At 48.6% G+C, this 11,697-nt stretch overlaps 1 protein-coding gene across 1 annotated transcript; it reads left to right on the forward strand.

Moving 5' to 3' along the window:
• The first annotated feature begins 1,163 nt into the window (after positions 1–1,163).
• EIF1 (eukaryotic translation initiation factor 1) lies at positions 1,164–3,887 on the forward strand. Its single transcript, XM_014833771.3, has 4 exons — positions 1,164–1,426; positions 2,138–2,301; positions 2,445–2,546; positions 3,010–3,887. The coding sequence occupies exons 1-4, from the start codon at positions 1,396–1,398 to the stop codon at positions 3,052–3,054; spliced, it is 342 nt and encodes a 113-aa protein (XP_014689257.1). The 5' UTR covers positions 1,164–1,395; the 3' UTR covers positions 3,055–3,887.
• The last annotated feature ends 7,810 nt before the right edge of the window (positions 3,888–11,697 follow it).

Consider the following 11,697-nt stretch of genomic DNA (forward strand, 5'->3'; position numbering starts at 1 on the left):
TGGTACCTCCCACAATCTGTCATTTTATTTGTTTACTGTCTCTCTCCCACTAGACTCCACGAGGCCAGTGACCCTGACTGCTAAAGGTCATAAACCAGCAGTCCATGGGGCCAACACACACTTTTTGGTTTGGCTTGCGCAGCGTTTTTCCAAAAATTCAATTTATTGGGAATATTTAAAAATCAAGAGATTTTATATAAAAACCTGGATTTCCAGGTTCCCTTGAAAAAGAAGATCTAGCGCAAGGGGCTGGAGGTGAGTAGCCGCTGCAGCCTCTAGCTCCAACCTAACACCCACCACACCCCATGACATCACACTTGGCTACGGTCTGCACTCCTTTACCTTACCTGCCTCGCCCCTGGAGGCCTGTGGCGTCTAAAACCACTCTTTTTACCCATGCAGCGGAGAACATTTCAATTAATAAATGCAAAGAACAAGAAAGGTTGACTGATTTGAAGGAAATATTCATCTACGCTCCGAGAAGGCTCCACCACACACGATTTGTAAGACACAAAGGACATCCTTCAGGCGCCTGAATTCTTCTCCGTCCCCCAGAACCAGCATTACTCTCTCTTGGCCTCGTGCTAATGAGCTAGGTGTCCTTTCCTTAGATTATCTAAATGGTAAATTTACAGACTAATCCATTTTTAGATTAGATTCATCTAAATGATAAATTAATCTAAATGCTAAAGTTAGGGTTTGGGTTATGTTATTCTAGGTTGATTAAATAAAGGTGCCGCCGTAAATCTGCAAAGAAAGTGGGAGTAAGCGTGTGACCCGGTGGGTAGGTGGGTGGGTATGAGATAGGGGGCATCTGTCATGTGCGGGACGCTCGGCATCTAAATCCCTTCTAAGGAGTGCCAATAACCCCCAGGAACAATCTTTCCTGGAGCAGGTAACGCCGCAACAGAGTCAAGAGGATGGAACGTGCCAGAGAACATAGTGCGCAGGCGCGCCCGAAACCTCCGCCAATTTTCTGCGCAGCCCAGACACCTTCCTCCCGCACTGCGCAGGCGCCTAGACTGACCAAGCTTTCCCTCCCCCTTCCAGCTCTCCGAGAGCCAGGAGGACGCCCTCCTGCAGCACTGAGCTCCTGCGCAAGCGCCGCGCCGCATCTCCGCCCCCGGACCAATTGGAAGAGGCGGCGCTTGGGCGCTCAGGGCACGACGCCGTGGGTGGGGCCGGGACGTGAGTGCAACGCGCTGGCGTCACAGGGGCGGCTATATAAGTGAATACAGGCGCCGCCCCTCCGCCCCAGTCACTGAGCCGCCGCCGAGGACTCAGCAACCTCCCCCTCGAGCCCCCTCGCTTCCCGACGCTCCGTCCCCCCCGCCCGCCTTCTCCCGCCGCCGCCTTCCGCAGGCCGTTTCCACCGAGGAAAAGGAATCGTATCGTATGTCCGCTATCCAGAACCTCCACTCTTTCGGTAAGCCGCGGGACGGACGGTCCGTGGGGGGAAGGCCCAGGTGGGCGGCGGAGCACTCTCGGCCCGGAGACGGGGCCCGGAAAGCTGCCGAGCGGCCCGGCCCTTCGTGAACTTGAGCAGAGAGAAGCTGTCCGGGTGCGCGGGCAGCGGGGCCGAGGCCTGGGTCCAGGAGTCGGCCCCAGAGCGCGACCGGAAGGAGCGGGCGGGAGGTCAGCCTTTGGGCGGGCCTGGTGGCTCGGGTGGCGCATTTACTAATGGCTCCCGGGCCGCCTCGGGCCACACCTGCCCCTCCTGCCACCCTTGCGTCACGTCCGTTACGTCACCGCTGTTGTCACGGCGCCGGGAGGGAGAGGCGGCGCCAGCCCTAAGTGACAAACGCGCACGCCAATGGGGCGGGAAGCTCGGCCCCGCCTCGGGGCTCGGGTTCCGGCCGGTTGCATCAGCCGGGAGGGGCGCTGTCTGCCACCCCCGGCTTCCCTGACACGTGATCGGTGTCCGAGGGCGGGCCCGGGGCAGGAGGCCCAGGCCTTCTCCGGGGCTGGGGAAGCCGGCCGTCCCGGATTGACCTGTTCCAGGAGAATCGAGAAAGGACATACCTGATCTAACTGGCGATTTCAGTATGAGTTTCTGCACCTGGAAAAGATCCAGTGGGAGGGTGGCAGTGGCAACAGAGCTACGACAGCTCCAAACGAGCTTGAACTTTCTTCCCAGACCCCTTTGCTGATGCAAGTAAGGGTGATGATCTGCTTCCTGCTGGCACTGAGGATTATATCCATATAAGAATTCAACAGAGAAACGGCAGGAAGACTCTTACTACTGTCCAAGGGATCGCTGATGATTACGATAAAAAGAAACTAGTGAAGGCGTTTAAGAAGGTGAGTCTTCGATGAGATCGTAGGGAACTCACATTTAACTTGCCCACGTGGCAGTGCTGTGTTGTGTTCTTTCCCAGAGAGGATCGTTGGCGCCTTGGTGCTGTTGCTTGACCTAATTTGCTTTGATTCCCTTGTGCTTGCAGAAATTTGCCTGCAATGGTACTGTAATTGAGCATCCAGAATATGGAGAAGTAATTCAACTACAGGGTGACCAGCGCAAGAACATATGCCAGTTCCTGGTAGAGGTAAGTTCAGTCGCTTTTTGATAATCCGTTTGTGCTCTGCCCTGGCTAATCTCAGATCCTGCCTAGTCTATTTCTGCTGGGGACATAGAAGCTCCTTTTGTACGACTATGCAGAAGAGTTGTTTGGAGGTATATAGACAAAGGTATTTCCAAAAACAGAAGGTACTTGTTTGCCTTAAGTTTACTGTTTTCATGGATCTACTTTAAAGATGCAAATTTAAATTGCACACAAATACTGAAATAAGATATCTAGTTGGCTGTTCCTAAGTGTTAGAATCTTGCTGCATTGGTTCTTAACTGCGTACCCTGAACTGAAAACCGTTGTGCTCGTGGTGGTGAGGTGTGCACTTGGCTCTTGGACTTGCCCGGTGTAGAAGCAGGAACACAGAATTGTCAGCATCAGAAATACAGGCTTTAACTCTCTCTGTCCCCTCTTTAAAACTTTGCCCTTTTTTTCTTTGCAGATTGGACTGGCTAAGGAGGACCAGCTGAAGGTTCATGGGTTTTAAGTGCTTTTGGCTCATTGAAGCTTAAGTGAGGATTTCCTTGCAATGAGTAGAATTTCCCTTCTGTCCCTTGTCACAAGTTTAAAAACCTCACAGCTTGTATAATGTAACCATTTGGGGTCTGCTTTTAACTTGGACTAGTGTAACTCCTTCATGCAATAAACTGAAAAGAGCCATGCTGTCTAGTCTTGAAGTCCCTCATTTAAACAGAGGTCAAGCAGTGGGCGCCTGGCAGTGTCCAGCCTGAAACAAAGCAATAATGTGATGTTTCGGCCAAGCCCAGAGCCCCAAGATCACAGACGGCTATGTCTGGCCAGAAGCTCCTCGGCTCTCCCTCTACAGAGTTCCCTGCCCTGAGAGAATGTCACCACCTGAGCAGCCCTTGGTGAAGCTGAGAGGAGAGGATGGGGTAAGGCAGCAACGGCAGCTGCACCACTAGGCGGGAGCCTTTGGTAGTCGAAGAGTGATGCCCTGGTGTCTCCAGCCTGCCCGGGTGCACAGAGCTTACAGTGGCCTCCTTCCCTCTAATGAGGTGATAGGACATCTGGCTTGCCAGCAAGGTCTTTTTGACCAGACATATCCTAGCTAATTGATGTCCAAACACCAGAATGTGAGGCCACCCTTCTAGCAGAGTTAAACTTTTGACAAGGGAACAAATCTCAAACTGATGTGTGTCAGTCACGTAGCCAGCTGTAGAACTTGCGGCTTGACTAGCAGCAGCTGCCCAATGCCATGTGAAGTAACAAACTGGTCGTTGGTTTTTTCCTTCCCTTCAGTTTTAATGTTATGTAATGTATTTAAACCCTTATTTAAATAAAACTTGGTTTTCAGAAACACCTGATTTGCAGATTCTATTTTTTTGTATAGCCGATCTTGTATGTGAAGAAACTGCAGAAATGGGCAGTGGCTGTTACGTCTACACCCGTAGCTTCTCAACTGGGGCCTGAATCTCTTGGCCAAGAAAACCTAGTGAGCTTGTCCCTTCCAAGTGCCCCATGGGTCAGCTGATTTGCGAGCATTTAGCCAGGGGTACACGATCCCATTAATCTGTCCTGAAAGACGGTGCTGCGTGGCTGATGGATGCTTGGCCAGTAGTCTGAGTGATCAGTGGTTACTGGGCTGTCACTGCTCTCAGTGGTTGTCGAGGAACTTGCCTTGTGAGGTGACAGAGCGGGTTGATTGGAAATCCCTGAGTTCCCTCAGTAAAGGGGCCATGGCTTAAAGCTGTAACAAAAGGGCAAACGTGGTGTGGGATTTGATCTAATCCACAAAGCCCTGGAAGAGATGCACAAGCGTGTACTTCTAGGGAATAGGTTTGCAGTATTAAAAAGTTCAGTGACTAAAGTGTTTGAGATGAAATTGAACGTTGGGAGGCCACCCCTTCACAAAGGATGATGAGTAGTAAGTATATAGAGGTCTATTCTTGGGGCCGTTGATTCTGTTACATAATAGAATTCTTCCAGCATGTGGATCACGAGAACTGGTACTAATTTCAGGTACAGAAATAAAGGCTTCAAACCGCTGAGAATGGTCATGAGGAATCAGCCCTTTTCGTGTTTGTTGCCAGCCCCTGTCTTGTAGATAAAGGCCAACCTGGAACCGGCTGAGGTGTGGGGGAGGGTGGGTGAAAGGCTGAGCCACCGGCATGTGCTCTGGAAATAGAAGATGATTCTAACCCCGGAGGTGGAAGCTTTATTAAGATAAGGTCCTACAAAACTGATCTAGTAAAAGGAAGAATTTACCACTTGACTCCAGACATAATCTTCAAACGTGTGGGTGATACTTTGAAATCAGTAAGATTTGACTGTAGACAAGAGTGCTTTTCTTGAGGCACTTGTGGAAGCAACCCTGGAGGCTGTCCCCACAGAAAACCACAAGCAGACGGTGGGAGGAAACAATCACAGGCTGTAGGTTGATGTGCAGGTCCTGTGCTGTGCTGTAGCTCAGCTTAACATCTTTTGCGCCTTTTAAGGACCTCCAATTCTCTAGAAGGATTATTCCAAGTTAAAGTAGCAACATCACTATTAAAATCAGCTGTCTGGAACCAAGCAAAACCAATTACCTGTGAACTAGGAGGTTTGTCGACACTGTAGTGCAGTTGATGTGACTTGGGTGTACCTCAGGGCTGAAATTAAGCGTAGTTCTCTCCACTTGATGATTGAGAAAACAGATGTGGGAATTTGCAAGGCTGGTAAGTGGTGGAACCTCATCTGGAACCCGGGACTCTCTGCTCTTCCGTCAGATGACGACATTCACAATCTTAGTAGCTCATTTGACAGATTGGTTGGTACGCGCAGTGCATCGTGGGGAATCAGCGCACAAAGGCGAGTCAAGCAGACACCCTGTGCTTGGGAAGCTGACAGCCTGAGAGGGCTGTCAAGACCAGCACAGAGCCTTGACGCGAGGCAGAAAGGGGCAATGCCACTACTGGTGTGGCCGAAGAGCCACAGGATCTCTGAGGATTAGGAAATCTTCCCCACCCTCATCTGTGCCAGGGAAGGCTTCATAAGGGAGGTGCCACTGAAGTGGGGCATTCCAGGTAACGTGGAACAGGAGTCAAGACCTAGAGGCGGAAGCACCCAGTGTGTATGAGGAATCTAAGCTAGGACCGTTTGGCTGGAACAAAGGGCCTGCATAGAGCAGAAAAATACAGTTCTGTTTCTCACTGTGTGCCAGGCGTGTGCCAAGGGCTTCAGGTGTACATCGACTCATTGATTTAGCAGTAGGGCCTCAGTCCCATGGTGACACTGAGACTCAGAGAGGTAACATAACTTAGCAAGTAGGTGGAGAGAAGGGAGTAGAGGAAAGTGAGGGCTGGAAGGTTGGTGTGAGATGAGAGCAGGCTAAGACCTTTAGATGTTTCTGTACAAAAGCATCTCTGACAAATGTCTCGCGGCTCTCTGCTCCCTCGTTCCTCTCCCCGACCTCCAGTCTCTTCTGTCTATGTCCTCATTCCCCTCTCTGTCCAACATTCACCCCTTCCCTCTTCTCCCGTTACCTCCCGTGTCTCCCCTCAGTCTGCCTGCCCCACCCCAGGCCTCAGCAGCCCTCCTGCCCCGGTGCCCACCCTCTGCAATAGGGACAAGCAGGGACAAACCGAAAATTCCTTACAATGGTGCTGTGAAGACAAAATGTGAACTGGTCAGCTAAAACTGAGCAGCAATCTACAAAAACTAAAGCCTATTCTAATTTTACCTAGAAATAGGTCAAAGAAACAGTATCTTCGGGAGCCACACATTCCATTCAGTAGCTCGACTTGACCCCGTCCTTGTTTACAAGCCGGAGTGGTGCCCTCTTGTGGCGTCAGTGTCGAAACACAGGTCACTCTTCACAAGAGCGAAATTAAGAGCTCCTTGACTAGTTTTTAACTTTTCAGGAAATACACATTATTTCAAAATTAACACAAAATCTGAGGCTTTGGTAATTTCTTCTCTTGCGCTCTCTTAAATCTTCCTAATTCAAATATTCATAAAATGCACTGTTCTTGGGGAGCTTGTTAAAAATTCCAGTTCTAGGCCCCACCCAGGACAGTCTGGCTCTCCTGGGTGTTAGCTGAACAATGCCCAGGTCCCACCCACTTCCCAAGGGCCTTCAAAAATGTCTACGAACTGAAAAGAAACGTATCTTCTCCAAAATTTGACCAAAAATCTGCAAAATCAGAATGAATAACGGGGACGCTTACAACAGGGAACATTGGCAGTAGCTGCAGCACAATTCTTACATAACTATATGGAAACGTAATAAGCGTTTTAGAGAAAGAACAATATTGACTATTTTTTTTTAAAGATTTTATTATTTCCTTTTTTCTCCCCAACACCCCCGGTACATAGTTGTACACTCTTCACTGTGGATTCTTCTAGTTGTGGCATGTGGGACGCCGCCTCAGCGTGGTTTGATGAGCAGTGCCATGTTCGCGCCCAGGATTCGAACCAACGAAACACTGGGCCGCCTGCAGCAGAGCGCGCAAACTTAACCACTCGGCCACGGGGCCAGCCCCAATATTGACTATTTTTAACAAAACTTAGATTTGTAAAATTTATCAACATCTTTTCAAAAATATTATGGAAAATACATAGTTGTTTGGCCCGTGGGTGCATTTTCTTCGTCTGGTACGAGATGTGACCGAGGCTCCAAGGGTCGAGTGCCCAGCCTACAAACTCCAGGGAATGGCCTGCCTTCAGGCAGAGATTCTGATCTGGAAGCTCTGATGTGGGGCCCAGGAACCGGCCTTTTTAACCAGCATCAGCCAGTTCCTCTGGGAGAGCCACAAACCACACCTGTGGAAACACTACTGTGGCTAATGGGGAGCTATCCCGGAAACTTGAGCAGGAGAGAAGCATCATCGAGCTAAACTTCCGGGAAAGTAATCAGGAGTATTATATTTAAGATGGTTTGACAAGGGGGCAGCCGAGGGTCAGAACTTGGTTACCAGCATCTGAGAAACCAACCCCTGAGAGTGAAATATCGTGTGTAATGTACGTGCGTGCATTTTCTTGGGAGACTGTCCATAGCAATAATCAGATTCTTTTTTTTTTTAAAGATTTTATTTTTTCCTTTTTCTCCCCAAAGCCCCCCGGTACATAGTTGTGTATTCTTCGTTGTGGGTTCTTCCAGTTGTGGCATGTGGGACGCCGCCTCAGCGTGGTCTGATGAGCAGCGCCATGTCCGCGCCCAGGATTCGAACCAACGAAACACTGGGCCGCCTGCAGCGGAGCGCGCGAACTTAACCACTCGGCGACGGGGCCAGCCCCAATAATCAGATTCTTAAAAGAGCCAACGACCCAAAACAGTTAAGAGTCACTGGTCCGTGGTTTCCTTCCGTGGCTTCCAGAGCCCCAGGGATTAACCAAGGTTTTCCAGGCACGTCATTGCAAGCAGTAACGGTGCATATTTCAATATCAATTTTTAAAATTAATAACTATTTAAAATATTTTTAAATATCTCCAAAACGGGGTGTGAGTCAGGCAGGAGCCATGCCTGACTCACTCGCTCCACAGCCACTGTCGCCAGCCGCCGTGCAGCTGCAGCAATCCGGGTCATTGCACAGTTTAAATTGTCTTTAATCTTAGTCCTTTATGGTTAATTTATATCCAGAAAGGACAATTGGTTAAAAACAGGAAGCACAGGGAACACAGAGGGTGAAAAATGTTAATATGGCAGTTAAAACATAAACACGACAGTCACTCTGTGTGTGTGTCAAGCCATTGATTCTCACTCCATTTCTGTGAGGCTGCGGGAAACAGGCGCAAGCCAGTGCTGAGACGTGGCTCGCCTGGTTCCGCGGTCCACCGTGGAGACAGAACTAAAGACTCGCTGCTCAGCATCGCCAGGGAGCTTGTTGGACGGGCAGAGCTTCCAGCCCCACCCCAAACCTACTAAATCAATCTTCACTTTAACAATCTTCATTTAACACAATTGGAGAAGCACTGGGTTGGACCATAAAATTAGCAGACCTCATAGTGTGATCTGCGAGCTGGTTAAAAAAAGACAGTAGCATTATGACTTTTAATGTTTTATAAGTACGTTTTCCATTTCAGTTTGAGATCTGCCCTGAAATGAACAAAAACAGGCTGTTGGAGTACGGAGGGCAACAGTTGTGAGCTGAATACGGACTGAGTAGGATTGCACCGGCTGAGAGGGGCAGAAACCTGGCTGTCCCGGGAATCAGCTGGGGAGCTCTTCAGTGGTACCAAGCCTGGGCTCAGTCCTCACATCCCCAGGCCAAAACCATTGGGGGTGGCCCTCGGGTGATGCTGACCTACCCATTCACCCCGGCGGAGCCCCACTAGACCTGCAGGTCCTGTTCATCCAATTAAGAGGTCTCCGAGGTGTCAAAAACCATGTTGAAGGAGAAAATATAGGGAGGGCTAGATCTAATTTGGCTTTTCATTCACTGGGACCAAAGAGAGCCTACATCTCTCACGTGCTATTTGCAGTGGGCTTGTGTGTGAGTAGCCTGGAACTCTCTTGTATCACCCTCTGGGAGAAATAATACAAAAGTATAACAAATGTAAGGGGATCTTAAGGAACTTTAGTTTGCAGGGGGTTTTCGTTTGCTTTTTGGTGCAGAAGATTGGCCCTGAGCTAACATCTGTTGCGAGTCTTCCTTTATTTTGCATGTGGGCTGCTGCCACAACGTGGCTTGATAAGTTGTGTGTAGCTCCATACCCGGGGTCCAAACCCACAAACCCCCTAAAACCCCAGGCTGCCGAAGCAGGGCACACAAACTTAACTACAGCACCCAGGAGGCCAGCCCTGAACTTTAGTTTTTTTAAAAATACATAATGAAATTTAAATCTGCATTTTAATATATATTCTTGTAACCAAACGTGATACAGTATCACTTTTTAATTTGTCGGAAGTCATGCTTTTTCTTCTAATTAAATATAAAAAGTATTGTGTTGCTTTTCTAATGGGGAAAGTCAATAATTATCTTTTTTTTTAAAGATTGGCGCCTGAGCTGTTGCCAATCTTCTTTTTCTTTTTCTTTCTCCCCAAAGCCCCCCAGTACATAGTTGTACATTCTAGTTGTAGGTCCTTCTGGCTCTGCTATGTGGGACACCGCCTCAGCATGGCCTGATGAGCAGTGCCATGTTGGCGCCCAGGATGGGAACCAGCAAAACCCTGGGCTGCTGAAGCAGAGCGCACAAACTTAACCACTTTGCCAGGGGCCGGCCCCCAGAAATTTGTCTTTAAATGGTATGATTATTACAGATTGTTTTTTTTTTTTTTTTGAGGAAGGTTAGCCCTGAGCTAACTGCTGCCAATCCTCCTCATTTCGCTGAGGAAGACTAGCCCTGAGCTAACATCCGTGCCCATCTTCCTCTACTTTCTATGTGGGACGCCTACCACAGCGTGGCTTGCCAAGTGGTGCTACATCCGCACCCGAGATCCGAACCAGCGAACCCCAGGGCACCAAGAAGTGGAACGTGCGAACTTAACTGCACCACTGGGCCAGCCCCAGATTGTATTTTAAATTAAACCTCAGAGAAGAACCTATCATAATTTGCCAACTTCCAATAAATTACCTTTTACTTAAAATGCCTGGTGTATCCCTGGTATATGTTGCAAATGATCTAAAATTCCCAAGTTGGTCCTCTAGATTCTTAACAGAAGAGAGAAAAGGATTGTTGAGGCCAAAAAAGTTGAGGCTCACTGAGAGAGATCTCAGCTGCTTTGCTGCTGGACGCAGGACAGAAGACATTCATGTGGGCAACTCTATGAGAAGCTGGCCCAGGCTTATGATAGTTCCCAGTGGGCTCAGGCAACCCAGGGTTTCTCACCCTCAGCATTATTGATGTTTGGGACCAGAGAGGTATTTGTTGGGGAGGAGGGGAGCTGTCCTGTGTATCATAGGATGTTTAGCAGCATCTCTGATCTCTACCCACTAGAGGCCAATAGCACCTCTTCCCTCACCCCCCGGACAACCAGAATTGTCTCCAGACATTGCCAAATGCACCTGGGGGACAAAAACCACACCCCCCTTTTGAGAATCACTGATTTAACCCACCTTTTCCCTCCCAGTCTACCAAATAGGATAACCCTGCTAATTTTAAACTTCTTATAGCATGAACCATGCATTCATTCAGTAAACATTTATTCTGAACATAGAATGTGCCAGACACCCTTTAAGGCACTGGGATGTAGCACCGAACAGAGATCCCCGCCCATGTGGAGCAAATGTTCCAGTGGAAGAAGACAAACAAAATCAACCTAACATAAATAAATAAGATTCTTGTCCAGACAGTGACTGCTGCGATGGAGAAACAGAGAGCCTCTCCCATCACACACCGAACGTGACCCCTTGCAGCAGGTGAAATAATTAGGTATTTCTACAGTGGTTGGTTTAGCATCTGACTCCCCAGCTGGAGTATAAACGCCATGAGAGAAAAGGTGTGGTTTGAACCCCCACACCTGGCACCATGCCTGCCCCGATTAAGTACTCCATAAATGTGAATGAATGCATGAATAAATGAATGAACACAGCAAAGAGGTGGCAATGGAGTCTGGACTTGGAAGAGGAGTTGTGGCTGGAGACAGCTTGAGGATCAAGAACACTGAAGGCGTAACCAAAGTCATGACAAAGGGAGGGACCACCAAGGGAGAGGGAAGGAGAGTCTGGACATCGTAGTAGCGTCTACATTTAGAGAGTGGAAGGAATGGAAGGATGAAGCAGGTAGAGAAGTACGTAGTAGGGGACCTTATCAGAGAAGCCCAGAGGGCTGGCCAACAGTGCCAACTGCTGCAGGAAACTATGGTGGGAAACTAAGAGAGATCCAGCGCCATTGGGTTGATGACCTTAAGGAGGGTCAGAAGCCCCACCCGGAGCAGTGAGCTGGGGATGAAGAGATGGAGGCTTGGGTGCACCCTGCTCTTCCTTAAAAAACATTTTATTTGACTAGGAAAATAATATACATTCACTGAAAAGAAATGGGAAAATAGCAAAATGTAGGAAAAAAGAAAATAGAAATCACCATAATCCACTATGTGAGAATTTCCCTGTGTCCTTAATTGTTCTTTGTAAACACCATTTTTAATGGCTGAATGATAGTCCGTCATTAAATCCTCTGGCCTTTAATCTTTATTAGAGGTAATTCTTTGATGACTCCTTCAATTTCTTCTTTAATTTTGAACTATTTGAGTTTT

This window comes from Equus asinus, chromosome 13 (assembly GCF_041296235.1).
Source record: "Equus asinus isolate D_3611 breed Donkey chromosome 13, EquAss-T2T_v2, whole genome shotgun sequence".
Taxonomy (NCBI): Eukaryota; Metazoa; Chordata; class Mammalia; order Perissodactyla; family Equidae; genus Equus; species Equus asinus.